The 27,160-nt window shown below is 46.0% G+C and overlaps 1 protein-coding gene across 1 annotated transcript in view; it reads right to left on the bottom strand.

The window, feature by feature from the left end:
- The window catches only part of SNX24 (sorting nexin 24), a 219,554-nt gene that overhangs the window by 52,683 nt on the left and 139,711 nt on the right, over nucleotides 1-27,160 (bottom strand). Inside the window, exon 3 of the mRNA XM_073556433.1 lies at nucleotides 22,100-22,204. Within this exon, the coding sequence (XP_073412534.1) occupies nucleotides 22,100-22,204 (105 nt within the window). The remainder of the gene's footprint in view (nucleotides 1-22,099; nucleotides 22,205-27,160) is intronic.

Raw genomic sequence — 27,160 nt, 5'->3', positions numbered from 1 at the left:
GCATACCAGGACAAGGATGAGGAGGCCATACATACCAGGACAAGGATGAGGAGGCCATACATACCAGGATAGAGATGAGGAGGCCATACATACCAGGATAGAGATGAGGAGGCCATGCCTACCAGGATAGGGATGAGGAGGCCATGCCTACCAGGATAGGGATGAGGAGGCCATGCCTACCAGGATAGGGATGAGGAGGCCATGCCTACCAGGATAGGGATGAGGAGGCCATGCCTACCAGGATAGGGATGAGGAGGCCATGCATACCAGGATAGGGATGAGGAGGCCATGCCTTTCCAGGATAGGGATGAGGAGGCCATGCCTTTCCAGGATAGGGATGAGGAGGCCATGCCTTTCCAGGATAGGGATGAGGAGGCCATGCCTTTCCAGGATAGGGATGAGGAGGCCATGCCTTTCCAGGATAGGGATGAGGAGGCCATGCCTTTCCAGGATAGGGATGAGGAGGCCATGCCTTCCCAGGATAGGGATGAGGATGCCATGCCTTTCCTGGATAGAGATGATGAGGCCATGCTTTTCCAGGATGAGGATGAGGGGGCCCTGCAAACCAGGATGGGGATGAGGGGGCCCTGCACACCAGGATAGGGATAAGGGGGCCCTGCACCACACCAGGATAGGGATAAGGGGGCCCTGCACCACACCAGGATAGGGATAAGGGGGCCCTGCACCACACCAGGATAGGGATAAGGGGGCCCTGCACCACACCAGGATAGGGATGAGAGGGCCATGCACACCAGGATAGGGATGAGGAGGCCATGCCTTTCCAGAATAGGGATGAGGAGGCCATGCCTTTCCAGGATAGGGATGAGGAGGCCATGCCTTTCTAGGATAGGGATGAGGATGCCATGCCTTTCCTGGATAGAGATGATGAGGCCATGCTTTTCCAGGATGAGGATGAGGGGGCCCTGCAAACCAGGATGGGGATGAGGGGGCCCTGCACACCAGGATAGGGATAAGGGGGCCCTGCACCACACCAGGATAGGGATAAGGGGGCCCTGCACCACACCAGGATAGGGATGAGAGGGCCATGCACACCAGGATAGGGATGAGGGGGCCCTGCACAACAGGATAGGGATGAGGGGGCCCTGCACACCAGGATAGGGATGAGGGGGGCCCTGCACACCAGGATAGGGATGAGGAGGCCCTACACACCAGGATAGGGATGAGGATGCCCTACACACCAGGATAGGGATGAGGATGCCCTACACACCAGGATAGGGATGAGGATGCCCTACACACCAGGATAGGGATGAGGGGGCCCTGCACACCAGGATAGGGATGAGGGGACCATGCACACCAGGATAGGGATGAGGGGACCATGCATACCAGGATTGGGATGAGGGGACCATGCATACCAGGATTGGATGAGGAGTCATGCACCCAGGAGGAGGAGGTCATGAAGAATACCAGGATAGGGATTAGGAACCATGCAAACCAGGAAAGGAATGAGGAACCATGCATACCAGGATGGGGATAAGGAGGCCATGCATTCCAGGAAATGATGAGAAGAATTTGTCCTAGTAGTAGACAACCCATCTAATGCATTACGAAGACCTGCTTTAACCCCTTTCTGCCATATGACGTACTATCCCGTCCATGTGCCCTGGGATTTAATTCCCAGGGAAGGGATAGTACGTCACTGCGATCAGCGGCACTCACGTGGTGAGCGCCGCTGATCGCGGCCGGGTGTCAGCTGTGATAATCACAGTCACGGACCGCCCCCGACACGTTAACCCCTGGCACACTGCGATCAAACACGATCGCAGTGTACCAGGGTTTAGAGAAGCATCGGCAGCGAGGGGGCTCCTTCCGTGCTTCCCTAAGACCCCCGCAGCAGCGCGATGTGCAGCGCTGCTCCGGGAGCCTCCTTCCCTGCAGGTCCCCGGATCCAAAATGGTGGCGGGGACCTTCGGGGGCCTGCAGGGAGCCGGCTTCCTCATGCCTGTAAACCTCAGGCACGAGGAAGCCTTCTGCACTGCCTGTGACAGATCACTGATCTGTCACAGCGATCTGTGATTTGACAGATCAGCGGATCTGTCACATGACAGCGATGTCCCCCCTGGGACAATGTAATAAAGTTAAAAAAACGTGTAAAAATAATTTATAAAAAAAAAAATATCGCTAATAAATTAAAAAAAAAAAAAATAATTCTCTAATGAATTCATTTTTTGGAAATAAAAAACAAAACGAAACAATAAAAGTACACATATTTGGTATCGCCGTGTCCATAACGACCCGCCCTATAAAACTGTCCCATTAGTTAACCCCCTTAGCGAACTCCTTAAAAAATAAAAATTAAAAACAAAGCAAAAAATAATGTTTTATTATCATACTGCCAAACAAAAAGACCAATAACACGCGATCAAAAAGACGGATATAAATAACCATGGTACCACTGAAAACGTCATCTTGTCCCGCAAAAAACGAGCTGCCATACAGCATCATCAGCGAAAAAATAAAAAAGTTATAGCTCGCAGAATAAAGCGAAGCAAAAATAATAATTTTTTATATAAAATGGTTTTCATTGCATAAAAGCGCCAAAACATAAAAATGACATAAATGAGGTATCGCTGTAATCGTACTGACCCGAACAATAAAACCGCCTTATCAATTTTACCGCATGCAGAACGGTGTGAACGCACCCCCCAAAAGAAATTATTGAAATGCTGTTTTTTGTTCATTCTGTGTCCAAAAAAATCGGAATAAAAGGATCAAAAAAGTCACGTGCCCGAAAATGGTACCAATAAAAACATTAACTCGTCCCGCAAAAAAGTAAGACCTCACATGACTCAGTGGGTCAAAATACGGAAAAATTATAGCTCTCAAAATGTGGTGATGCAAAACCTATTTTTACAATAAAAAGCGTCTTTTAGCGTGTGACAGCTGCCAAACATAAAAACCGCCATAAATAGTAAATCAAACCCCCCGTTATCATCCCCTAAGGCTACTTTAACACTTGCGTTTTTTGCGCTGCGCTACGTGCGCAGTGCAAACGCGCATAAAAACGCATCATGCGGTTTTTAATGCGCTTTCTTGTTTTTTTGCGCATGTTTTTTGCAAAAAAAGCATGCACTTTTTTGCGCTGACGTGCGCATTACCATGCGCACGTCAGCGCTCCCATAGACTTTAATGGGTTTTGGGTGAATTTCATGCGCATTGCGCGCGCATGCGTTTTTTTGAGACAGGTCGGACGCACAAAAAATGCAACAGGATGCATTTTGTGCGCCCGGGCGCACACTACAAAAATGCGCATGCGCATATAAACGCATGACAATGCGCATCCATGTTAAGTATAGGAAAAAAACGCATGCGCATGTATGCACAAAAACGCAGCACAAAAAAACGCAAGTGTGAAAGTAGTCTTAGGGAAAAATAATAAAATTAAAAAAATTTATTTACTTCCATTTTCCCATTAGGGTTAGGGCTAGGGTTAGGGCTGAGGTTAGGGTTAGGGTTGGAGTTAGAACTGGGGGGTTTCCACTGTTTGGGCACATCAGATGCTTTCCAAACGCAACATGGCGTCTGATCTCAATTCCAGCCAATTCTGCGTTGAAAAAATGGTGCTCCTTCCCTTCCAAGCTCTGCCATGCGCCCAAACAGTGTTTTACCCCCACATATGGTGTATCAGCCTACTCAGGACAAATTGCAAAACAACTTTTGGGGTCCAATTTCTCCTGTTACCCTTAGGAAAATAAAAAATTGGGGGCAAAAATATCATTTTTGTGGAAAAAAATATGATTTTTTTTATTTTCACGCCCGGGTGTTATAAACTTCTGTTAAGCACTTGGGGGTTCAAAGTGCTCACCACACATCTAGATAAGCTCCATGGGAGGTCTAGTTTCCAAAATGGGATCACTTGTGGGGAGTTTGAACAGTTTAGGCACATCAGAGGCTCCCCAAACGCGACATATCACCTGCAGACCATTCCATCAAAGTCTGCATTCCAAAATCTCACTACTTCCATTCCGAGCCCCGATGTGTCCCCATACAGTAGCTTTCTCCCACATATGGGGTATCAGCGTACTCAGGACAAATTGGACAACAACTTTTGGGGTCCAATTTCTCCTGTTACCCTTGGGAAAATAAAAAAATTGGGGACTAAAAGATCATGTTTGTGGAAAAAATATGATTTTTTTTTATTTTCACGCCCGGGCATTATAAACTTCTGTGAAGCCCTTGGGGGTTCAAAGTGCTCACCACACACCTAGATAAGTTCCTTGGGGGGGGTCTAGTTTCCAAAATGGTGTCATTTGTGGGGGGTTTCCACTGTTTAGGCACATCAGGGGCTTTCTAAACGCGGCATGGCATCCAATCCCAATTCCAGCCAAAAAAGTCAAATGGCGCTGCTTCCCTTCCGAGCTCTGCCATGCGCCCAAACAGTGGTTTACCCCCACATATGGGGTATCAGTGTACTCAGGACAAATTGCACAATAACTTTTGGGATCCCGTTACCCTTGGAAAAATAAAAATTGAGGGTGAAAAGATTTTTGTGGAAAAAATATGATTTTTTAATTGTACTGCTGTACGTTATAAACTTCTGTGAAGCCCTTGGGGGTTCAAAGTTCTCACCACACATCTAGATAAGTTCCTTGGGGGGGTCTAGTTTCCAAAATAGGGTTACTTGTACCTAAACAGTGGAAACCCCCCACATCAGGGGCTCTCCACACGTGACATGGCGTCCGATCTGAATTCCAGCCAATTTTGCATTGAAAAAGTCAAACGGCGCTCCTTCCCTTCTGAGCTCTGCCATGAGCCGAAACAGTGGTTCCCCCCACATATCAGGTATCAACGTACTCAGGAGAAATTGCACAATAACTTTTGCAGTACATTTTCTCCCGTTACCCTTGGTAAAATAAAAAAAATTGGACCTGAAATAATTTTTTGGTGAAAAAAAGTTAAATGTTCATTTTTTTTTTAAAAAACATTCAAAAAATTCCTGTGAAGCACCTGAAGGGTTAATAAACTTCTTAAATGTGGTTTTGAGTACCTTGAGGGGTGCAGTTTTTAGAATGGTGTCACTTTTGGGTATTTTCTATCATATAGACCCCTCAAAGTGACTTCAAATGTGATGTGGTCCGTAAAAATAAAATGGTGTTGCAAAAATAAGAAATCGCTGGTCAACTTTTAACCCTTATAACTTCCTAACAAAAAAAAAGTTTTGGCTCCAAAATTGTGCTGATGCAAAATAAACATATGTAAAATGTTATTTATTAAGTTTTTTGTGTGCCATATATATCTCTGTGATTTAAGGGGATAAAAATTCAAAGTTGGAAAATTGCGAAATTTTCAAAATTTTCGCCAAATTTCCGTTTTTTTTTCACAAATAAACGCAAGTTATTTGAATGAAATTTTACCAATAACATGAAGTACAATATGTCAAGGGAAAATAATGTCAGAATCACCGGGATCCATGGAAGCGTTCCAGAGTTATTACCTCATAAAGAGACAGTGGTCAGAATTGTAAAAATTGGCCCGGTCATTAACGTGCAAACCACCCTTGGGGGTTCAGGGGTTAATATTTGTAAAGTTTTTGTAACATCAACTAGGGTTAGGATTAGAAAAATTGTAATACAATTGTTACACTGGAAAAAAAAAGTAATAAAAAAAGGTAATAAAATGCTTTGACCTAGTTTTTTTGCCCTTTGCAAAGCACAAAAGTATCATTACAGTATTTTCTTCATATTACAATACATGTGCTTGGGGGATAAGTGGTTCAATACTGGACTGGTGGAAAGAACGCCATGAGCGCTAACGGTTCACAGGTTAAAAGAGATGTCAAAATATTTGCCTTGCGCCAGGAAACGCCAACCATATATACTACAGTAAATATATAAGGTGCACCACCAATGGGGTAATACTAGCTGATAGGGTGCTGCATAATGCATTGTACAAATAGCAAGGACAAAAGCAAGAGAAAGACCAATGCATAAAAATAGCGCACACCTAAATAAGAAATCACAGAGGCCGAGAAAAATGCATGTTTATACTAATTGTATATGCTGTATGTATTTTTTGTTGTCTTACGGAGCTGTAGATAGATTTTGACGTGTTGCATATCTTTTTGCCAGGTTTTTTTCTTTATTAACTTAGTATTTACTAAGTAAACTGTATTACTTCAACTAGAAATTTTGCAGGATCGGCGTTAGGGGCAGGAAAACTAGAAATTTGCCAAGGGCCCCCACTTCCCCAAGGGCCCCCAGCCATGGGCCCCTGACTCAGGGGGGCCCAGTGCCAGGCCCAACTACGAGCCCCTCTCCTCCCGCATCATTCGTTCAAATGTATCAGCATTACAGATGCCGATATAGGATATAGTAGAAATTAATGACGGAGGAGAAAGCGATCAAATACAATCAAAATGCTTCTGTGTGATGTGTAATATGTGAGCATTTGGGGCCCCATTTTAAACATTTGCCCAGGGCCCCACTTTGTCTAAAACTGGCCCTGAAATTGTGTGCTGCCTAATTTTTCTTGCATCTTTGAATACATTGTAAAAGAAATAGGAACGGAGGAAGGGTCACCAACTGATGTCACATGTAGATTTGCAACATGTATGAACATCATATGATGACAAGTTCTGTGGATGTTGTGCTAGACTGGAAGACATTGAAAATATGAACTGCAATCGATTTCCTCTTCAGGGGTCACAACTTTCCCTGTTTTACGCACCCAAGGCATTTATTTTGGCGGACAAATATGACACCATTTCTCAAAATTAACTTGGTAAAGCTTCATCAAAAGGATTCTTCAATTTTTCTGTTTGACATTTATTCTTTAGGGTCTGGGAGGACAAAATAAAACAACTTTGTGCCGTGAAATTATGGAAAAACCCCTTCACACAAAAATGGGAGGGAAAAAATTACACTCAATTGTATGTTTGGAACATTTATTATAAAGTAGTTTCCTCCTGAGCAGCTCCACATTCATCCCCAATTTATCCCTGTATTTTCCCATACTATTTCTTTTCTACTTTACTCCACCTTCCAGTCAGACAATCAGACAGAGGGTTGAAGAGTCATCCACTTAGGGGGCTTCCTCAATACTTGCTTTCCTATTGGGGTGTATGAACCTTGAAGAAGCGGGGATCACTAAAAGAAACACCCACTCTCTTGTCCACCTGAGTGGACACCATATATAATACTACATCACTTCATCGGCAGCCTCTCCTGTGATAGCAGCTGCTCGGCCATAGATACCCAAGCCATGATGCGGCCAACTCACAGTTTTCATGCTGATATTAAAGGGATTATCTGTTACTTTACATTGATTGTCAATCATTAGGATAGGCCATCCATATGAGATTACTGTGGGTGAGACACACGGCACCCCAGCAGATCAGCTGTTCTTGGTGCTGGCCAAAAATGATCAACTGCAGAACGAAACTACACAGTTCCATTAACTGTATAATGACCGCAGCAAGGTGCTGACGAGCCACCCCTATTCAGTACCCGGCTGCTATACAGCTGACGGAGATGTGCAACTCAGCTCCATAACTGCGCACATCCTGACGCCAATGGCACCGAGAGCAGCTGATCGGCGGGAGTGCCAGCTGTCACACCCCCGAGCTGATACTGATGACTTAACAAGTACAGTTTTGGCCAAAAGTATTGACACCCCTGCAATTCTGTCAGATAATACTCAGTTTCTTCCTGAAAATGATTGCAAACACAAATTCTTTGGTATTATTATCTTCATTTAATTTGTCTTAAATGAAAAAACACAAAAGAGAATGAAGTAAAAAGCAAAACATTGATCATTTCACACAAAACTCCAAAAATGGGCCAGACAAACGTATTGGCACCCTCAGCCTAATACTTGGTTGCACAACCTTTAGCCAAAATAACTGCGACCAACCGCTTCCGGTAACCATCAATAAGTTTCTTACAATGCTCTGCTGGAATTTTAGACCATTCTTCTTTGGCAAACTGCTCCAGGTCCCTGATATTAGAAGGGTGCCTTCTCCAAACTGCCATTTTTAGATCTCTCCACAGGTGTTCTATGGCAGGGGTCCCCAACCTTTTTTGCACCAGGGATCGGCTTCAAGCAAGACCATTCTTCCATGGCCCGGCAGGGCGAGAATGGAGGCGTGTCAGGGGCGGGGCTATGGACAGGTTTAGTAGTCAGTACATACTTATCATAATATAACATTTATAATGTGAATGAGACTCAACTCACCATAGGTTTTGAAGTGGGAGCACTGGGCTTGTTTCCATGTATCAGTGGGAGCACTGGGCTTGTTTTCCTCCAACAAGATGGTCCCATCTAGGGGTGATGGGAGACAGCATGGCTCTGCTCCCACCCTTGTATACATGGCTTCGCTCACACCCTTGCATGCATGACTCTGCTCCCACCCTTGTATACATGGCTCCACTCTCCCTCCCTTGTATACCTGGCTCTGCTTCCACTCTCCCATCCTGTATACATGGCTCCACTCTCCCTCCCTTGTATATATGGCTCCGCTCCCACTCTCCCTCCCTTGTATATATGGCTCCGCTCCCATTCTCCCTCCCCTGTATATATGGCTCCGCTCCCACTCTCCCTCCCTTGTATATATGGCTCTGCTCCCACTCTCCCTCCCTTGTATATATGGCTCCGCTCCCATTCTCCCTCCCCTGTGTATATGGCTCCGCTCCCACTCTCCCTCCCTTGTATATATGGCTCCGCTCCCACTCTCCCTCCCTTGTATATATGGCTCCGCTCCCATTCTCCCTCCCCTGTGTATATGGCTCCGCTCCCACTCTCTCTCCCTTATATTTATGGCTCCGCTCGGCTCCCCCATCCTCCCCATCATACTTACCCTCACGTCGCTGAACTTCCTTCCCGTCGCTGCACATCCCTGCATCTCGCGGCGCTTCAGCTCCTGTGTGGAGCAGTCACGTGCTACCGCTCATTAAGGTCCATGAATATGGACGCCACGCCTATGGGAGATGAGTGGCGTCCATATTCATGACCTTAAATGAGCGGTAGCACGTGACCGCTCAGCGCTGGATGAAGCCGCCGCAGGATGCAGGGCGAGTATCAGCTGCTGCACCGCCCCCTGGCTCCCCTTGTGTCCGCGGACCGGCAAGGGCACTGCAACGGCCCGGTGCTGGGCCGCGGACCGGCGGTTGGGGACCCCTGTTCTATGGGATTCAGGTCTGGACTCATTGCTGGCCACCTTAGAAGTCTCCAGTGCTTTCTCTCAAACCATTTTCTAGTGCTTTTTGAAGTGTGTTTTGGGTCATTGTCCTGCTGGAAGACCCATGACCTCTGAGGGAGACCCAGCTTTCTCACATTGGGCCCTACATTACGCTGCAAAATTTGTTGGTAGTCTTCAGACTTCATAATGCCATGCACTCGGTCAAGCAGTCCAGTGCCAGAGGCAGCAAAGCAACCCCAAAACATCAGGGAACCTCCGCCATGTTTGACTGCAGGGACCGTGTTCTTTTCATGCCTATTTTTTCTCCTGTAAACTGTATGTTGATGCCTTTGCCCAAAAAGCTCTACTTTTCTCTCATCTGACCAGAGAACATTCTTCCAAAACGTTTTAGGCTTTTTCAGGTAAGTTTTGGCAAACTCCAGCCTGGCTTTTTTATGTCTCGGGGTAAGAAGTGGGGTCTTCCTGGGTCTCTTACTATAAAGTCCCTTTTCATTCAGACGCCGACGGATAGTACGGGTTGACACTGTCGTACCCTCGGACTGCAGGGTGGCTTGAACTTGTTTGGATGTTAGTCGAGGTTCTTTATCCAACATCCGCACAATCTTGCGTTGAAATCTCTAGTCAATTTTTCTTTTCCGTCCACATCTAGGGAGGTTAGCCACAGTGCCATGGGCTTTAAACTTCTTGATGACAATGCGCACGGTAGACACAGGAACATTCAGGTCTTTGGAGATGGACTTGTAGTCTTGAGATTGCTCATGCTTCCTCACAATTTGGTTTCTCAAGTCCTCAGACAGTTCTTTGGTCTTTCTTTTCTCCATGCTCAATGTGGTACACACAAGGACACAGGACAGAGGTTGAGTCAACTTTAATCCATGTCAACTGGCTGTAAGTGTGATTTAGTTATTGCCAACACCTGTTAGGTGCCACAGGTAAGTTACAGGTGCTGTTAATTACACAAATTAGAGAAGCATCACATGATTTTTCGAACAGTGCCAATACTTTTGTCCACCCTCTTTTTATGTTTGGTGTGGAATTACATCTAATTTGGCTTTAGGACAATTCTTTTTGTGTTTTTTAGTTTAAGACAAATTAAATGAAGATAATAATAACAAAGAATTTGTGTTTGCAATCATTTTCAGGAAGAAACTGAGTATTATCTGACAAAATTGCAGGGGTGTCAATACTTTTGGCCACAACTGTATAAGTCATCAATATAAAGTACCAGACATCCCCTTTAACGCCAGTAGAAGTTTTGAGGTCTGCAGTTCTTGATCTAATAGGGCATTGGCGACGTTTATGAACAGTGAACCTAAACACTTGGCAACCCCGCTCTGTAGCTTTACACGCTGACACTTCTTGGTGGTCTGCCATGGATCCTACATACTGTAGCTTTACTTTTCAGTACTTTCCTCCCAATTAATGGCTGAATATTTTGGAGGAAGAAATGTCATGAACTGCCTTTTTACAATGGTGGCATTTTATTACAAGCTTTCACAAATGTATGTAGAGGCAGACTATGACAATGGGACTTAAAGGGAACCTGTTACCTGATTCACGCTGCACAAACCTTGGGTGGCATGAATTAGAGCCGGTCTGCACAACTGCAGCAAGGTATATTTCTTTCTGAAACGCCGGCCAAGGACCATGGCAAGAGATGAGACTAGTTCAACTCCGGCCCTTGCCGGGTTCTCCAAGGACCACTGCAAGTGATTGATAGGTCTCATCAACAGCGAGAGACCTGCCAATCCCAAGGAGCAGCACGGGGAGAAGCCAGATCATAAAAGTGTATGTTCTGTAAAACGCTGGGCTGTTTCAGACACACACACCTGACCGCAATCGTGCCGTCAGACTAGAGTTCAGGTGAATAAGGTCACAGGTTCCCTTTAAAGAAAACCTTAATTTAATGATTAAGAGTTGCGTCCAAATACATTGTATGGACAAAACATGGATTTTTGTGAGTACTCACCGTAAAATCCTTTTCTCCGAGACGCTCATTGGGGGACACAGAGACTGTGGGTGTGTGCTTCTGCCGTCTGGAGGCTGACACTAAGTATACAAAAAAAGAGTTAGCTCCTCCTCCGCCGCATACACCCTCGCCCCCAGACCGGGCGTAACTCAGTTTAGTGCATAAGCAGTAGGAGAACGCGCCTTAAACTCAGGCAAGAAATTATACGTCTGGAAAAGGGACCACCCTGATCCTTACATAAGGATTTGTATAACTTAAAATAAGCAAAAGCCAACTGGCTAGTAGGGTGGGTGCTGTGTCCCCCAATGAGCGTCTCGGAGAAAAGGATTTTACGGTGAGTACTCACAAAAATCCATGTTTCTCCTTCGTCTCATTGGGGGACACAGAGACTGTGGGACGTTCTAAAGCAGTCCCTGGGCGGGATCTTAGCTCACCCAATCCATGCTACTTTGCGCCCCTGATTAGAGGTGCGCAACTGCTGCCTGAAGAATCTTTCTTCCCAGGCTTGCATCCGAGGATGCCTGGGTATGTACGTTATAATGTTTGACAAACGTATGCAAACTGGACCAGGTAGCTGCTTTGCACACCTGTTCCGCTGAAGCTTGGTGTCGCAGTGCCCATGAGGCACCCACTGCTCGAGCCGAGTGTGCCTTGATCCCTGCCGGAACCGGCGTGCCACTGATTTCATAAGATTCTTGAATCGTCAGGCGAACCCATCTGGCCAAAGTCGCTTTGGACGCAGCAAGCCCCTTCCGTCTCCCTTCTGGGATCACGAATAGAGAGTCTGTCCGGCGGAAAGATGCTGTCCTTGTCACATACCTCCTAAGAGCTCTTACCAGATCCAGTGTGTGCAAAGCCTTTTCTACCCTGTGCACCGGTGCCGGGCAAAACGAAGGTAAGACAATGTCTTCGTTGATATGGAATGCAGAGACAACCTTCGGCAAGAAGGGGGAGCTGGCCTTAAAACTACCTTATCCTTATAAAAAGTCAAGAACGGCGGTTTACAAGATAAAGCCGCCAATTCCGAAACCCGCCTAATAGACGTAATAGCTACCAGAAAAACTACTTTTCTGGACAGGTAAGGTAAGGAGACTTCTTGTAAGGGTTCGAAGGGGGGCTCCTGAAGGGCTCTGAGCACCAAGTTCAGGTCCCATGATTCCGTCGGCGCCTTATAGGGGGGTACTAAATGTGCGACCCCCTGCATAAACGTCTTAACCTGCCAGACCGAAGCGACCTTTCGTTGAAAAAGGACCGACAGGGCCGAGATTTGCGTCCTGAGCGAACTCGGAGCCAGCCCTGCGTCCAGCCCTGCCTGCAAAAAAGCCAGTACGTTGGGGGTTGAAAAAACCAGAGGAGCCACTCCGCGATCCCTACACCAACGGAAAAAAACTTCCCAAGTCCGATGATATACCTTCGCCGAGGAAGGTTTTCGGGCACTCACCATCGTGGCCACCACATCGCGCCTGAATCCTGCCTGTGTTAACAGCCAAGATTCAATGGCCACGCCGTCAAACACAGGGCCCCTAAGTTCGGATGGTAGATCGGCCCCTGGGACAGCAAGTCCGGTCGATCTGGTAGACGCCAGGGTATGTCCACCACTAGCTGAACCAGATCTGCATACCAGGCCCTCCGAGGCCAGTCTGGCGCTAGCAGAATTGCTGGAACCTTCTCTCTCCTTAACTTTCTGATGACCCTTGGAAGCAGAGGTAGCGGGGGGAACAAGTATGGGAGACGAAACTGGCTCCATGGAAGCACCAGAGCGTCTGCTGCGATCGCCTGCGGGTCGAGGGATCGAGCGACGAACCTTTGCACTTTGGCGTCCTCTCTGGCTGCCATAAGGTCCACGTCTGGTGTCCCCCACCGTTGGCAGATCTGTTGAAAAATCTCGGGGTGCAGGGACCATTCCCCTGCCGCGACCCCCTGTCGGCTGAGAAAATCTGCCGCCCAGTTTTCGACTCCCGGAATGTGCACCGCTGAAATTACCACGTGGTTCTTTTCGGCCCAACGCAGTACCAGTCCAACCTCGCGCATGGCTGTTTGGCTGCGCGTGCCCCCCTGATGGTTGACATATGCTACTGCTGTAGCATTGTCCGACTGAATGCGCACCGGCCGGTGTCTCAGGAAACACTGAAAATGTTGCAGGGCCAATCGTATTGCCCGTATCTCCAGAATGTTGATCGGGAGAATTATCTCCTGAATGGACCACTGCCCCTGGGCTGTGTGACTCTGGAAAACTGCTCCCCAACCTTGCAGGCTTGCATCGGTCGTCACCACCAACCACTGTTCCGGGGGAAAGGGTTTCCCCTGGACAAGAGACGAGTCGCGAGTCCACCATCGGAGTGATTGTCGGACCAGCGGAGACAAATTGCACCGATGACTGAGGGATAGCAGCCTTCTGTCCCATGCTGACAAGAGCGCATGCTGAAGCGGACGGAGATGGAACTGGGAAAACGGGATTGCCTCCATCGCCGCCACCATTCTGCCCAACACACTCATGCCGTACCGGATGGATCTGGAGCCTGGCTGTAGAAGGTTCCGTACCCCCTGTTTGATCTTTCGCGCTTTGTCCTGAGGGAGGATCACCAGCCCCCGGGAGGTGTTGAAAACCATGCCTAGGAATACAATTCTCTGGGCTGGAACCAAGGACGATTTGTTCCGATTGATCAACCAGCCTAGACGCGCCAGGGTATCCAGCGTGATACTGACATTCTCCTGGCACGCCTGAAAGGACGGCCCCTTTACCAAAAGGTCGTCCAGGTAAGGTAGTACCGTTATGCCCCGAGCATGCAGGATGGCCATAACCACCGCCATTATCTTCGTAAAGACTCTGGGAGCAGTGGCCAGACCGAAGGGCAGAGCAACAAATTGAAAATGTCGCCCTCCGATCGCAAAACGCAGGAACCTCTGGTGTGGAGGAAAAATCGGAATGTGCAGATATGCATCCTGCACATCGATCGAGGCCAGGAACTCCCCTGGATCCATGGCTGCAATGACCGAACGGAGGGATTCCATCCGGAACCGCCTGACTCTGATGAATTTGTTTAGGATTTTTAGATCTAATACTGGCCTTACTGTCCCGTCCTTTTTGGGGACCGAAAACAGGTTGGAGTAAAAACCTTGTGTCTCTTCGCTTTTCGGTACTGGGACAATGACCCCGTTGCGCTGTAGCGTCATTATGGCCTGTAACAAACTCTCCGCCTGCGACTCTGTTCCGGAAAGTCGGGAACGGAAGAATCACCGTGGCGGGAGTCCGAGAAACTCTATCTTGTACCCGGACGATATCAATTCTGCCACCCAAGCGTCGCGTGCCACTGCGACCCAAACGTGGCTGAACCTTAGTAGGCGTCCGCCCACTCTGTCGTCCGAAGGTACGAAGCGCCTCGAGTCATTTTGCTGGAGGCTTTTGGGATCTGGCCCCCCTTGTTCTGGGCAAACGGCCTCGGCCTCTACCCAGCGGATTGGCTCTGTAAGAGATTTGCCTTTCCCTAATCTGACCATCATTTGCGGAGGTGGATGCTCTGGCCGAAGACCCCCTCCAGGGGTTACGAAAAGGCCGAAAACGCCTCTGTGTCTGCCTGAATGCTGGCCAAGTCCTCTGCTGCGGGAGGTAACTACTCCTCCCCCCTGTGGCTTCTGAGATAAGCTTATCAAGCTTCTCACCGAACAACCGATTGCCCTGAAAAGGCAATGAGGTCAAGGACTTTTTGGATATAGAATCCGCTTTCCACAATCTCAGCCATAATGCTCGCCTAATGGCGATCGCATTTGCTGCTGCCACCGCAGAACACTCGGCCGCGTCCAGAGAGGCGCTGATGAGAAAATCACTTGCCCCTAAGATCTGATTTGTCACCTCCAAGACCTCCGCAGGCAGGTCTCTGTTTTGGAGGGCATTCTGCAGAGCGTCCGCCCACGAAACCATGGCCTTAGCCACCCAAGTAGCCGCAAAGGAGGGGGCAAGGGCCGACCCCGCTGCCTCATACACCGAGCGGGCAAGCCCCTCTATAAGGCGATCAGTTGGGTCCTTGATAGAAGAACCGCTGGGTATCGACAATAGCGATCTTGACGCTAAACGTGATACCGGTGGGTCCACTACTGGCGACTCCACCCATCCCTTATGGAGTTCAGGAGGAAACGGATACTTAGCTTGCAGCGCTTTTTGCATTGCAAAACGCTTATCCGGGTGTTCCCTATGTTTCTGAACTAGCTCCTCGAACTCCGGATGCGTGGCAAACCTTCTATGCGGTTGCCTGGTCTTTTTGAAGGAGACCTTGTGACCTGAGGCCGTGGACACATCGTCCTCGATCTCTAAAGTCTGGTTGACTGCCTCAATGAGGCTGTCCACCGAGTCTTGGTATCCCAGGCTTTCTGGATTCCAGGCCTCCTCCTCCTCGCCCTCATCCTGCTCGCTTCCTGAGCTCGGCGACGGGGAACGAGATACCCTAATACCCGCCACCGAAGCCCCAGAGGGTCCGGCCGACGGGGAACGAGCTCTCTTGCTATGAGCTTGTCTGGTGCTGGAGCGGCCTCTAACGGTCGGAGGGTCCTGAGACGTGGACGAGCTGTCTTCCGCTGGCAGACCACCATCCTTGTCCCTACCTGGGCCTTGGAGAGACTCAATTGCCTTTGTAAGGGATATCATAGAGTTTGATAAAGATACCGCCCATTCTGGAGGGTCCTGACCTCTGGGCTCTGCAACAATGGGGGGCTCCTGGGCTCGCTCCGACTCGCAGGCTTCACAAAATTTACCCGGCTGTGCTTTAGGCAGCCTGACCCCACAGGAAACGCAAACAGCGTATAGGAAAGAGTGAGCTTTCCCTTTGCCAGACATATTGCAAGGTAGGGTAGGAGGAGGAGGATAACCCCTTCCTTGACTACTAGTGCGGCACTCGCAACGGGGATGCACTTACCCACCGGTAATGGCCCAACTTTGCGTCTCTTCCGTGCGGCGTTACCCGCCGGGGCACTCGCACTCTGGGAGATAGGGGGCGGCTTCCGGCCCCACTTCGGCGAGGAAATGCAAGGAGGGGGGCAGGAGGTCCCCGGTAACTGTGCGCGCCCGCCGCTCTCCGCCCCCGGAAGTTAGTGGGCGGGGCTTCCGGCTATCCCCGGAAGTCGGCGGGCGGGCGCGTGGACTCCGGACCTCCCCATACAGCGGGGACCGTGGCCGCCCGCCGGGCTCTGGCCGCACTCCACGTGCGGCGTTGGAGGGAGGGGGCGGGAGCTCTCCGGTCACTGTGCGCGCCCGCCGCTCTCCGCCCCCGGAAGTAGTGGGCGGGGCTTCCGGCCATCCCCGGAAGTTGGCGGGCGGGCGCGCGCTCACGGATCTCCCCATACAGCGGGGGCCCGCGGCCGCCCGCGGGGCTCCGGCCGCGCTCCGCGTGCGGCGTTACCGGGGGCAGCGCCGGGTGAGAGACGGACTACCTGGTCCCCGCCTGATCAACCAAAGGTGAGCCGGGCCGCCGAGGGGGCTCTACGGAGGTGCTTCTCAACCCCATCCCTGGGCAGGGAGGGGGAGGCTACTGTACCGCTCTCCGCTCTCCGCTTCAATCCCTGGCTTACCTGCGCCTCCAACTCCACCCCTGGACTCACTACCTAGGGGTGGTAGGGGCATTTCCACGTTGCAGGAGAGAACAACGTGGAGGATCGCTCACACGTGCTCGCCCGTTGGGAACGATGGGGAAACCGCAATCCTCTTATCAGGATGCGTTGCCACCGCTTTCAAAATAAAAAAGAAAAATAGTTGTCTGGGGAAAAGTCCCAGATGTGTCCCTCGGTGCGGGAGAGAAACACGTGGAGGGTTGCTCACACGTGGTCGCCCGTTGATGATTTGGGGAGATCGGATCCTCTCTATAGGATCTGTCGCCCCTGTCTTATCTTCATAGAGGAAAAAAAAAAAAAAAAAAAAACCTAGTCTGGAGCTCCAGACTGCGTGTGCCTCCATCAGACACTAAGCAAAAAACTGAGTTACGCCCGGTCTGGGGGCGAGGGTGTATGCGGCGGAGGAGGAGCTAACTCTTTTTTTGTATACTTAGTGTCAGCCTCCAGACGGCAGAAGCACACACCCACAGTCTCTGTGTCCCCCAATGAGACGAAGGAGAAAGTATCTTGACATCACAAAGTTATGTGTAGTAAACAGTTAAAGCATATCTGTCCTTTCACACCTGCAGTGAAGCATAGTCTTGCTGTACTCATCCCCTACAATATGTCAGATATCTAATAAGATGTCTAATATGGCCATGGAAATGTCCAGCTTCTCATATCCTGTACTCTTTTTGAGTGAGTGTTTCCAGTTTCATCAGCATTACGCCAGCATGATATGTGCGGGATCTACCGTTTCCAACTTCCCAGCATGCATTGCACCTGCCACTGCCCAATAGCTTGCCCATGTCCATACCTGTATGCAGTTTGACAGTCACACGTCTTACATTTCAGCTTTTCTTCAGCTAGATATAGATAATCGATGACAGGCCGTGGACAGCAAGTCAGACAGAAGGAAGGATACCAAGTTGCAGGCACTATGGGGTGATTTTTTTGTAGGCGAGACAAACATTTAAAAAAATAAAATAAATTGCAGATTGTCTATTTGGAACATTATTTATCAAATGAGAACACGTGGTAGGACAGGGACCATTTACAAACACTAGTTTAGCTCTGCTGCATCCGTACCCAATGCACAATACACATGTCTATAAAAGAGATCAGCGGCAGCATGTCTGTCCGTCATGGAGACGACTCCAGTTTTCCTTCACATGACTTACATACATTACGAGGGCGGACGTCTCTTAGTTGTAAAGCGAAGTATGGAACTAATTACTTCCAATGAATTGGTTCCAGTTTGATAGCTTATTTATTAGGTTGGGAGGACAGAATTGATGGCGCTTGCTTGCAGCAAGTCCTATAATTGGAAACCATGTTGTGCTTAAGCAATTAAGGGCAATTTGCAAAAACCATGCGCGTGTGTGGTTTTTTATTTTTTATTCCTCGCTATTGTCTGCTTGATTGGATTTCTCTAGATACAGACTATACAAATGGGGATACAATCTAAGAGTATTACTCGAAAGAAAAAGCCCCACTTGCTAAATTACTTACCATGAAGAATGTGAATGCTACCAATTAATCCCACTGCCGCTATACATTTATTTCTCTGCAGTTATAGAAAAGTCGAAATATTTCTCACCGAGTAAAGCCCATCTGCGTTGGGTTGCTATTTGCTAAAAGAAAAGCAACCGAGAAATATATATATTTCTTGATTAAGCAGCGGCATTTCTCCAGGGATGGAAAGAAAACGAACAATTAATCTTTTCTTATTTGCTCGGAGAAGGACGTGCATGCTGTGTGCGCAGGATCGCAATGTACCTGTGGCAGCCAGTCTGCTGCAATTAGGCTTGATCTGAAAATGAATGGACTTAAGTCAGAGGGCCCGGTCTGCTGAGACTTCTTTCTGGAGGCCAAGGTTATACGGTTCAAATCCCCTGCTGTGGAAATATAGCTAAAAATTACCCACCACGCTGTGGAATAATTAACAAAGCTGGGGAATTAATATCAGCTAAGTAATTGGAAAGAATTAGCAAGAGAAATATACATTAATCTTTACTAGTTACATTAATGAAAATGAGCTGAGCTTTTGCTTAGTCTTGAGTTTCACTCTAGAATAACTTTTCACCTGTAGGATAGTACCGCCCAAATATCCGCGAAATAAAGACGGAAGGTACACATGGAGCCGACTAGCAATATGCCAAGATTCAATATTATTTCAGAAACTTTTGTAGATTTTACTATTTAAGGCATAAATGTTTGCTCTACATAACATTCCCGCATTGGCCTCTGTTCACATCAATATAATGGCTTACTTCTGATCAAAATAGACATCATGACAGTGTGTCCAGACAGCAACTAACAAACCACATCGACTTCTACTGAAGACTGTTCTGCTAAATCAGAAGAATGGGGCTAAATGCTGAGCTACTCTTTCTTTCAAAACTGGTGGAAACCTGATGAAAATGGTCTTTTCGCTTAAAAGGAACCTGCTAGCGAAGTCATGCTCTCCAAGCCACGGGCAGCATGATCTCAGTAAGGTAAATTTCTCCTAATAGTTTGAAGACTCGATCGGGAGGAACTATACGGCGAAACCAAACAAGCTCTAGTTGGTTAACCGGTTTCTCCCATGCGTATACATTACAGAGAGAGGTCTGTCACCTGGAGCAGCACCGGGAAAAGTTGTCTGAGGCGGCACCAGACTTATCTCATCTCTGCCTATGGTCCTCGATCAAATCTTCAAACAATATAGAGAAATAAATTTGCCAACCGTGCAGCCAGGCACTGGTTAATGCTGCCCAGGCTTTGGGCACCATGAATCAGCGGACAGGTTCCCTTTCATTTCGGAGCAATGTTTGTTTTGTGGCTTTATTGAGAATAAATTATGGCCAGGTCAGATGAGTGGTGGAGATACCTGAAAGTGAGAGCAGATATTGGGGAAAGTTTACCATAAACCTGCAAGATTTAATTTGTGGAAAATTTAGAGATGCGTGCCTCTTAATGTGGCTTATCTTCGGGCGCTCTGAAACTGGCATATATTTCTGCTACAATGTACAACACTTTTCTCGTGTACACTTTAGTAAATCTGCTGTGTATTGCTTGACTTTATAAGTCCCTTACATTTTTAAGAAAAGAGCAAAAAATTGCAACGTTTTTCTACAAATATTGCCAAATTTGAGCGTTTTTTATGACAGAAATCCGGTATAAATGGATCACAAATTCACCTAATTAATATTTCTACTTGAAAGCAAGGAAGAAGAAGGCATCTGAACATGCATGAGAACAGAGGCTTACGTACATACAGGTTAGGCGGATACACAGGAGGACCACATACACAGAGAAAAGTCTTTGGGATGAGCCAACCATATAGGTTGTCCATACACGACAGATGACTCTTGGCTGTACCATCATTCGGCTGGTCGCTTCCTCTCCCGACTCCTCCATACACAGAAACGCACCACTCCTCCGAGCGATCATGAGTGCTTTACGAGACAGGATCAGCAGCTGGATCCAAAAGGATGGAGCCACTGAATTCCAACCACCCCAATAAAATCTGGGGACATTCGGGAGGCCCCATGCACATTAGATGGTCAGCCGAACACCCCAAAATCATCTGGGTCCAATTACTTATTTAAGGTGTATGGGGGAATTAAAGCTTGGCCGACCCAAGTGTGCAAGCAAATGTGGGAGTTGGGGGAATGGCGGTGTACCAAATGAGCATTGGGATGGCAGGTATCTAATGTGCATGGGCACCTTTACACCTCTGCTTACAAAAAAGTAACTGCCTCATTATTGCCATTAATGCAGCGGGAAGTAGCATTACCTTTCCTTAACAGTAGGTATAAAAAAAAAAAAAAAATTGTTAAAACATACTTTAAGGCTCATACACATGTCAATACAGTTTGTGCAGAGCCTGCATTTGCAGTCCCTATGTGTCTATTATTTGGGGGCAGTAAGCATATGAGACCCCCATACCGCCCCTAAAATAAATGCTGAGAATTAACCACCAATGTACAGTAATGGCCTAAAGATATTGATGGGTGCCGTGTAACAGAACCAGGTAAACTAGCCATGTATGCAAGATTACACATCCTACTCTTAATATGAGATTTTTTTTAAAAATGTTTTTGGTTTAATAATACCACACTAATGTAAGAATATTACTGAAGCCCAATATAAAGGAGCATTCTGTACAGACAGCAATAATAACGCACCTGTGAGAGCGCGGGTGTTATAGTTACGACCCCATCTAATCTGAACTCAAGCGGTTGGTTCTTCGCGGCTCTTGAAGACATGAATTCATCCTATAAGCTCCATCCAGCTGATATACACGATGATGGATTCGAGTTATTAACTGATCAGGAGGAGATGGATGGTCGCCTGTTCCCGCTAATCTACATCATCATCTTGATTCATTTAAAGATAGGCCGTGCACTTAACAAGAGCAGTTAAGGTTCCGATAGAATCAGCCGTCTAATCTGAACCGCTGCGCTGAGCCCAAATCAATCAATACATTCACTTGTTCGGGAAAGGGACTGTTAAGTACTAACAACTGCAGCCATTAATATTATTTAACACAACGTCCAAAGTTTTTAATAAGAGTCGAGAAGAGGCAAGTATTTTCTGCCGGATCAGATACCGCTGTATAAAAACATTTCCGTTCCGATGTATCCTCCTCAATGAGATGTGCTTTTAGCCTCCATTATCACAGAAAAACAAAACACTGCTCCTCAGGGAGAACCCCTTCCAATTTTGTCTTCTATTTTTCTATTTAAACAGCGTTACAAAGGAAATCAATGCAGATAATTGCAAGAAAAAGCAGATCGGGCAATTTTTCACATGTATCAAAGAAGAGAAAAGACTATGGAATTTTAGTGACCAAGACTGTGTACGGAATGTAACGTACCAGACATACATTTCCACTAAAGTCTACACTAATGACTCTTAGATATTACATGCAACCTGATATGCTGAATACACAAAGCTCATTAACCACTTCTAAGCCAGCCATAATTCATTGCCTTCTTTCTCAAACCTAACCTTACATAGCCAATCCAGCATTTAATGGGATAGGCTTGTAATGGGGATTTTATTTAGTTCACTGCTGGTGAGCTACACTGCTGGTTTAGGGGCTAGAGCCCCCATTTCCTACTCACCAGCATGACAATCATGGGAAGATTAATTGGAATGAAAGGCAAGCATACGCCCTGACGAACATTGGCACACGCCGCTGTTCCATAAGTTCCATAGTTTTATGGATTTAAATGCTCTACTGCAATGTCAAACCAGCCTTCCTCACTTCATCTTCTAGAAAGCCAGGACTGGCCTTATCCTGTGTGACACTCGGTGGGAACGTCTGTGACGTTGGAGAGCATTGTCTGGGAGGCGCAGTGAAATACTGTACAATATAGTCCCTGGATATAAAGAACACATCATTTTACCTGTAAGTATGACTCAAGTCCTTGCCTCCTCTGCTCCAGCACTTTAGGGATCCAGTTCCTTACATGCTTTGAGGGCATCTCTGGAGTTTTAATACTTTTCTTCAGCTGTAGAAAAGATTACATGCATTTATCGTCACCCATCAATTAGCACAAACCCCATCTTTTTAAAAAAAAAAAAAAACTTGCAAATAAAAAAAGAGAATTTTAGAAAATGAATCTATAAATGGCAATTCCCTCATATAATTATTAAATAGCAATAGCAATGGGAAAAAACTACAGCAGGTCTGCTGTGGTGAACCTAAATATTCATGGCAGGTTCAAGCCGGACAGGAAACAGACTGTTTAACTACTGTACATCCTACTAATACGGTGGCATGTAAAAGTCTGGGCACCCCTGGTCAAAGTTACTGCTATTGTGAACAGTTAAGCAAGTTGACGATTAAATAGTCTTTAACCCCTTCACTACCAAGGGTGGTTTGCACGTTAACTCCCGGGCCAATTTTTACAATTCTGACCACTGTCCCTTTATGAGGTAATAACTCTGAAACGCTTCCATGGATCCCGGTGATTCTGACGCTGTTTTCTCGTGACATATTGTACTTCATGTTAGTGGTAAAATTTCATTCATATAACTTGCGTTTATTTGTGAAAAAAATAGAAATTTGGTGAAAATTTTGAAAATTTCACAATTTTCCAAATTTGAATTTTTATGCTCTTAAATCACAGCGATATGGCACACAAAAAACTTAATAGATAACATTTCCCACATGTTTACTTTACATCAGCACTATTTGGGAACCAAAATTTTTTTTTGTTAGGAAGTTATAAGGGTTAAAAGTTGACCAGCGATTTCTCATTTTTACAACACCATTTTATTTTTAGGGACCACATCATGTTTGAAGTCACTTTGAGGGGTCTATAGGATAGAAAATACCCAAAAGTGACACCATTCTAAAAACTGCACCCCTTAAGGTGCTCAAAACCACATTCAAGAAGTTTATTTACCCTTCAGGTGCGTCACAGGAATTTTTTGAATGTTTAAAAAAAAAAATGAACATTTAACTTTTTTTCACAAAAAAAATACTTCAGGTTCAATTTTTTTATTTTACCAAGGGTAACAGGAGAAATTGGACTGCAAAAGCTATTGTGCAATTTGTCCTGAGTACGCTGATACCTGATATGTGGGGGGAACCACTGTTTGGGCACATGGCAGAGCTCAGAAGGGAAGGAGCGCCGTTTAACTTTTTCACTGGAAAATTGGCTGGAATTCAGATTGGACGCCATGCCATGTTTGGAAAGCCCCTGATGTGCCTAAACAGTGGAAACCCCCCACAAGTGACCCCATTTTGGAAACTAGACCCCCCAAGGAACTTATCTAGATTTGTGGTGGGCACTTTGAACCCCCAAGGGCTTCACAGAAGTTTATAACGTGCAGCTGTACAATAAAAAAAAAAATCATTTTTTCCACAAAAATGATCTTTTCACCCCCAATTTTTATTTTCCCAAAGGTAACAGGCCACCAAAAGTTATTGTGCAATTTGTCCTGAGTACGCCGATACCCCACATGTGGGAGTAAACCACTATTTGTGCACATGGCAGAGCTCGGAAGGGAAGCAGCGCCATTTAACTTTTTTGGCTGGAATTGAGATAGGATGCCATGTCGTGCTTGGAAAGCCCCTGATGTGCCAAAACAGTGGAAATCCCCCAATTCTAACTCCAAACCTAACCCTAGCTCTGACCCTAGCCCTAATGGGAAAATGGAAATAAAAAAAAAAATATTTTTTTATTTTTCCCTAACTAAGGGGGTGATAACGGGGGGGTTTGTTTTACTATTTATGGCGGGTTTTTATTTTTGGCAGCCGTCATATGCTAAAAGACGCTTTTTATTGTAAAAATAGTTTTTGCATCACCACATTTTGAGAGCTATAATTTTTCCATATTTTGACCCACCGAGTCACGTGAGGTCTTATTTTTTGCGGGACGAGTTGAAGTTTTATTGGTACCATTTTCGGGCACGTGACATTTTTTGATCGCTTTTTATTCCGATTTTTGGGACGCAGAATGAACAAAAACCAGCGTTTCATGAATTTCTTTTGGGGGGTGCGTTTACACCGTTCCGCGTGCGGTAAAATTGATAAAGCGGTTTTATTCTTCGGGTCAGTACGGATACAGCAATACCTCATTTATGTCATTTTTTATGTTGTGGCGGTTTTATGCAATGAAAGCAATTTCTATATAAAAAATCATTATTTTTGCATCGCTTTATTCTGCGAGCTGTAACTTTTTTATTTTTTTTGCTTATGATGCTGTGTTGTGGCTCGTTTTTTGAGGGACAAGATGACATTTTCAGCGGTACCATGGATATTTATATGCGTCTTTTTGATCGTGCGTTATTGCACTTTTTGTTCGGTGGTATGATAATAAATCATTATTTTTTGCTTCGTTTTTTATTTTTATTTTTTAAGGGGTTCGCTAAAGGGGTTAACTAATGGGACAGTTTTATAGGGTGGGTCATTACGGACGTGGCGATACCAAATATTATTATTATTGTTTTTTTGTTTTATATTTACAAAAAATGAATTTATTAGGGAATATTTTTTTTTTTTTTACTTTATTACATTGTCCCAGGTGGGACATCACTGTCCTGTGACAGATCACTGATCTGTCACATCACAGATTGCTGTGACAGATCAGCAATCTGTCACAGGCACTGCTGCAGGATTCCTCATGCCTGCGCTCTGCGGGCAGTGAGGAAGCCAGCTCCCTGCAGGCCCCCATCGCCATATTGGATCCGGGGACCTGCAGGGAAGGCGACCCCCGCAGCGGCGCTGCACATCGCGCTGCTGTGGGGGTCGCAGTGAAGCACGGACGGAGCCCCCTCCCTGCCGATGCTTCCTTTAATCCCCGATACCCCGCGATCATGTTTGATCGCGGTGTGCCAGGGGTTAACGTGTCGGGGGCGGTCCGTGACCGCCCCTGACACATTGTGCCGGGTGTCAGCTGTGATAATCATAGAATCATAGAATCGTAGAGTTGGAAGGGACCTCCTGGGCCATCTGGTCCAACCCCCTGCTCAAAGCAGGATTCGCTAAATCATCCCAGTCAGATGTCTGTCCAGCCTCTGTTTGAAGACTTCCATTGAAGGAGAACTCACCACTTCTCGTGGCAGCCTGTTCCACTCATTGATCACTCTAACTGTCAAAAAGTTTTTTCTAATATCTAATCTGTGTCTCCTCCCATTCAGTTTCATCCCATTGCTTCTAGTCTTTCCTTGTGCAAATGAGAATAAAGTTGATCCTTCTACAATGTGACAGCCCTTTAGATATTTGTAGACAGCTATTAAGTCTCCTCTCAGTCTTCTCTTTTGCAAACTAAACATTCCCAAATCCTGCAACCTTTCCTCATAAGACAGGGTTTGCAGACCGGTCACCATTCTGGTCGCTCTTTTCTGAACTTGCTCCAGTTTGTTGATGTCTTTTTTAAAATGTGGTGCCCAAAACTGGACACAATATTCCAGATGAGGTCTGACCAAAGAGGAGTAGAGGGAAATAATGACTTCACGTGATCTAGACTGTATGCTTCTGTTAATACATCCTAGAATTGCATTTGCCTTTTTTGCTGCTGCATCACACTGTTGACTCATATTCAGTCTGTGATCTATTAGTATACCCAAGTCTTTTTCACATGTGCTGTCACTTAGCCCTATTCCTCCCATTCTATATATGTTTTTTCCATTTTTATTGCCCAGATGTAGTACTTTGCATTTCTCCCTGTTAAAAACCATTCTGTTAGTTGCTGCCCACTTCTCCAGTTTATTTAAATCTTTTTGAATCCTCTCTCTCTCTTCTCTAGTATTAGCTATCCCTCCTAGCTTTGTGTCATCAGCAAATTTAATCAGTTTACCCTCAATTCCTTCATCTAAATCGTTGATAAAGATGTTGAACAATACAGGGCCCAGGACAGAGCCCTGTGGTACCCCACTTGAGACATTCTTCCAACTGGATGTGCAGCCATTTACGACCACTCTTTGGGTCCGATCACTAAGCCAGTTATGAATCCACCTAACAGTTGCCTTGTCCATTCCATACTTAATCATTTTTTCAATAAGGATTGTATGAGAGACTTTGTCAAATGCTTTGCTGAAGTCAAGATATACTATATCTACAGCATTTCCTTGATCCACCCAATCAGTGATACCGTCATAGAAGGAAATTAAGTTAGTCTGACATGACTTATTAGTTACAAACCCATGCTGACTCTGTTTAATCACTTCATTCTTATCCAGGTATTGACATACATGTTGTTTAATAATTTGTTCAAAGATCTTTCCTGGTATAGAAGTCAGACTCACCGGCCTATAGTTACCTGGGTCCACCTTCTTCCCCTTTTTGAAGATAGGAACAACATTTGCTCTTCTCCAGTCTTCTGGCACTTCTCCTGTTCTCCAAGAATTTTCAAAGATTATAGAGAGGGGTTCAAAAATTTCTTCTGCTATCTCCTTCAGTACTCTGGGGTGTAATTCATCTGGACCTGGAGACTTGAATTCATTTAGGCTAGCTAAGTGTTTCCTCACTATCTTTCTGTTTATAGATATCCTGGATTCTTCTATTCCCTTAATAGGACAGTGAATAACAGTTGATGTTACATTTCCTTTCTGAGAGAAAACAGATGCAAAATAGGAATTTAAAAGTTCAGCCTTCTCAACATCCTGTCTTACCATTTCATCATTTTCATCCTGTAAAAATCCTATAGCATCTTTGACTTTTCTTTTACTTTTGACATATCCCCAAAATCCTTTATTATTGCTTTTGACATCTCTTGCAAGCCTCAATTCATTTTCAGCTTTAGTTAATCTGATTTGTGCCCTGCAGGTTCTGCAGACAGCATTATATTCTTCTTTAGATATGCCTCCCTCTTTTCATTTTATAAACATTTTTTTCTTCCTTTTTAGCATGTGCTTAAGTTCTGTGTTCATCCATCCTGGTTTCCTTAACTGCTTCCTATTCTTCCCTCTTTTCGGAATTGTTAACAACTGTGCTTTGAGAATTTCATTTTTCAAGA

This window comes from Dendrobates tinctorius, unplaced genomic scaffold (genome assembly GCF_039654945.1).
Source record: "Dendrobates tinctorius isolate UK_male_01 unplaced genomic scaffold, ASM3965494v1 ptg000003l, whole genome shotgun sequence".
In the NCBI taxonomy this organism is placed as follows: domain Eukaryota; kingdom Metazoa; phylum Chordata; class Amphibia; order Anura; family Dendrobatidae; genus Dendrobates; species Dendrobates tinctorius.
The sequence above is the reverse complement of the archived record's forward strand: the minus strand, read 5'-3'. Positions and strand labels throughout refer to the sequence as shown.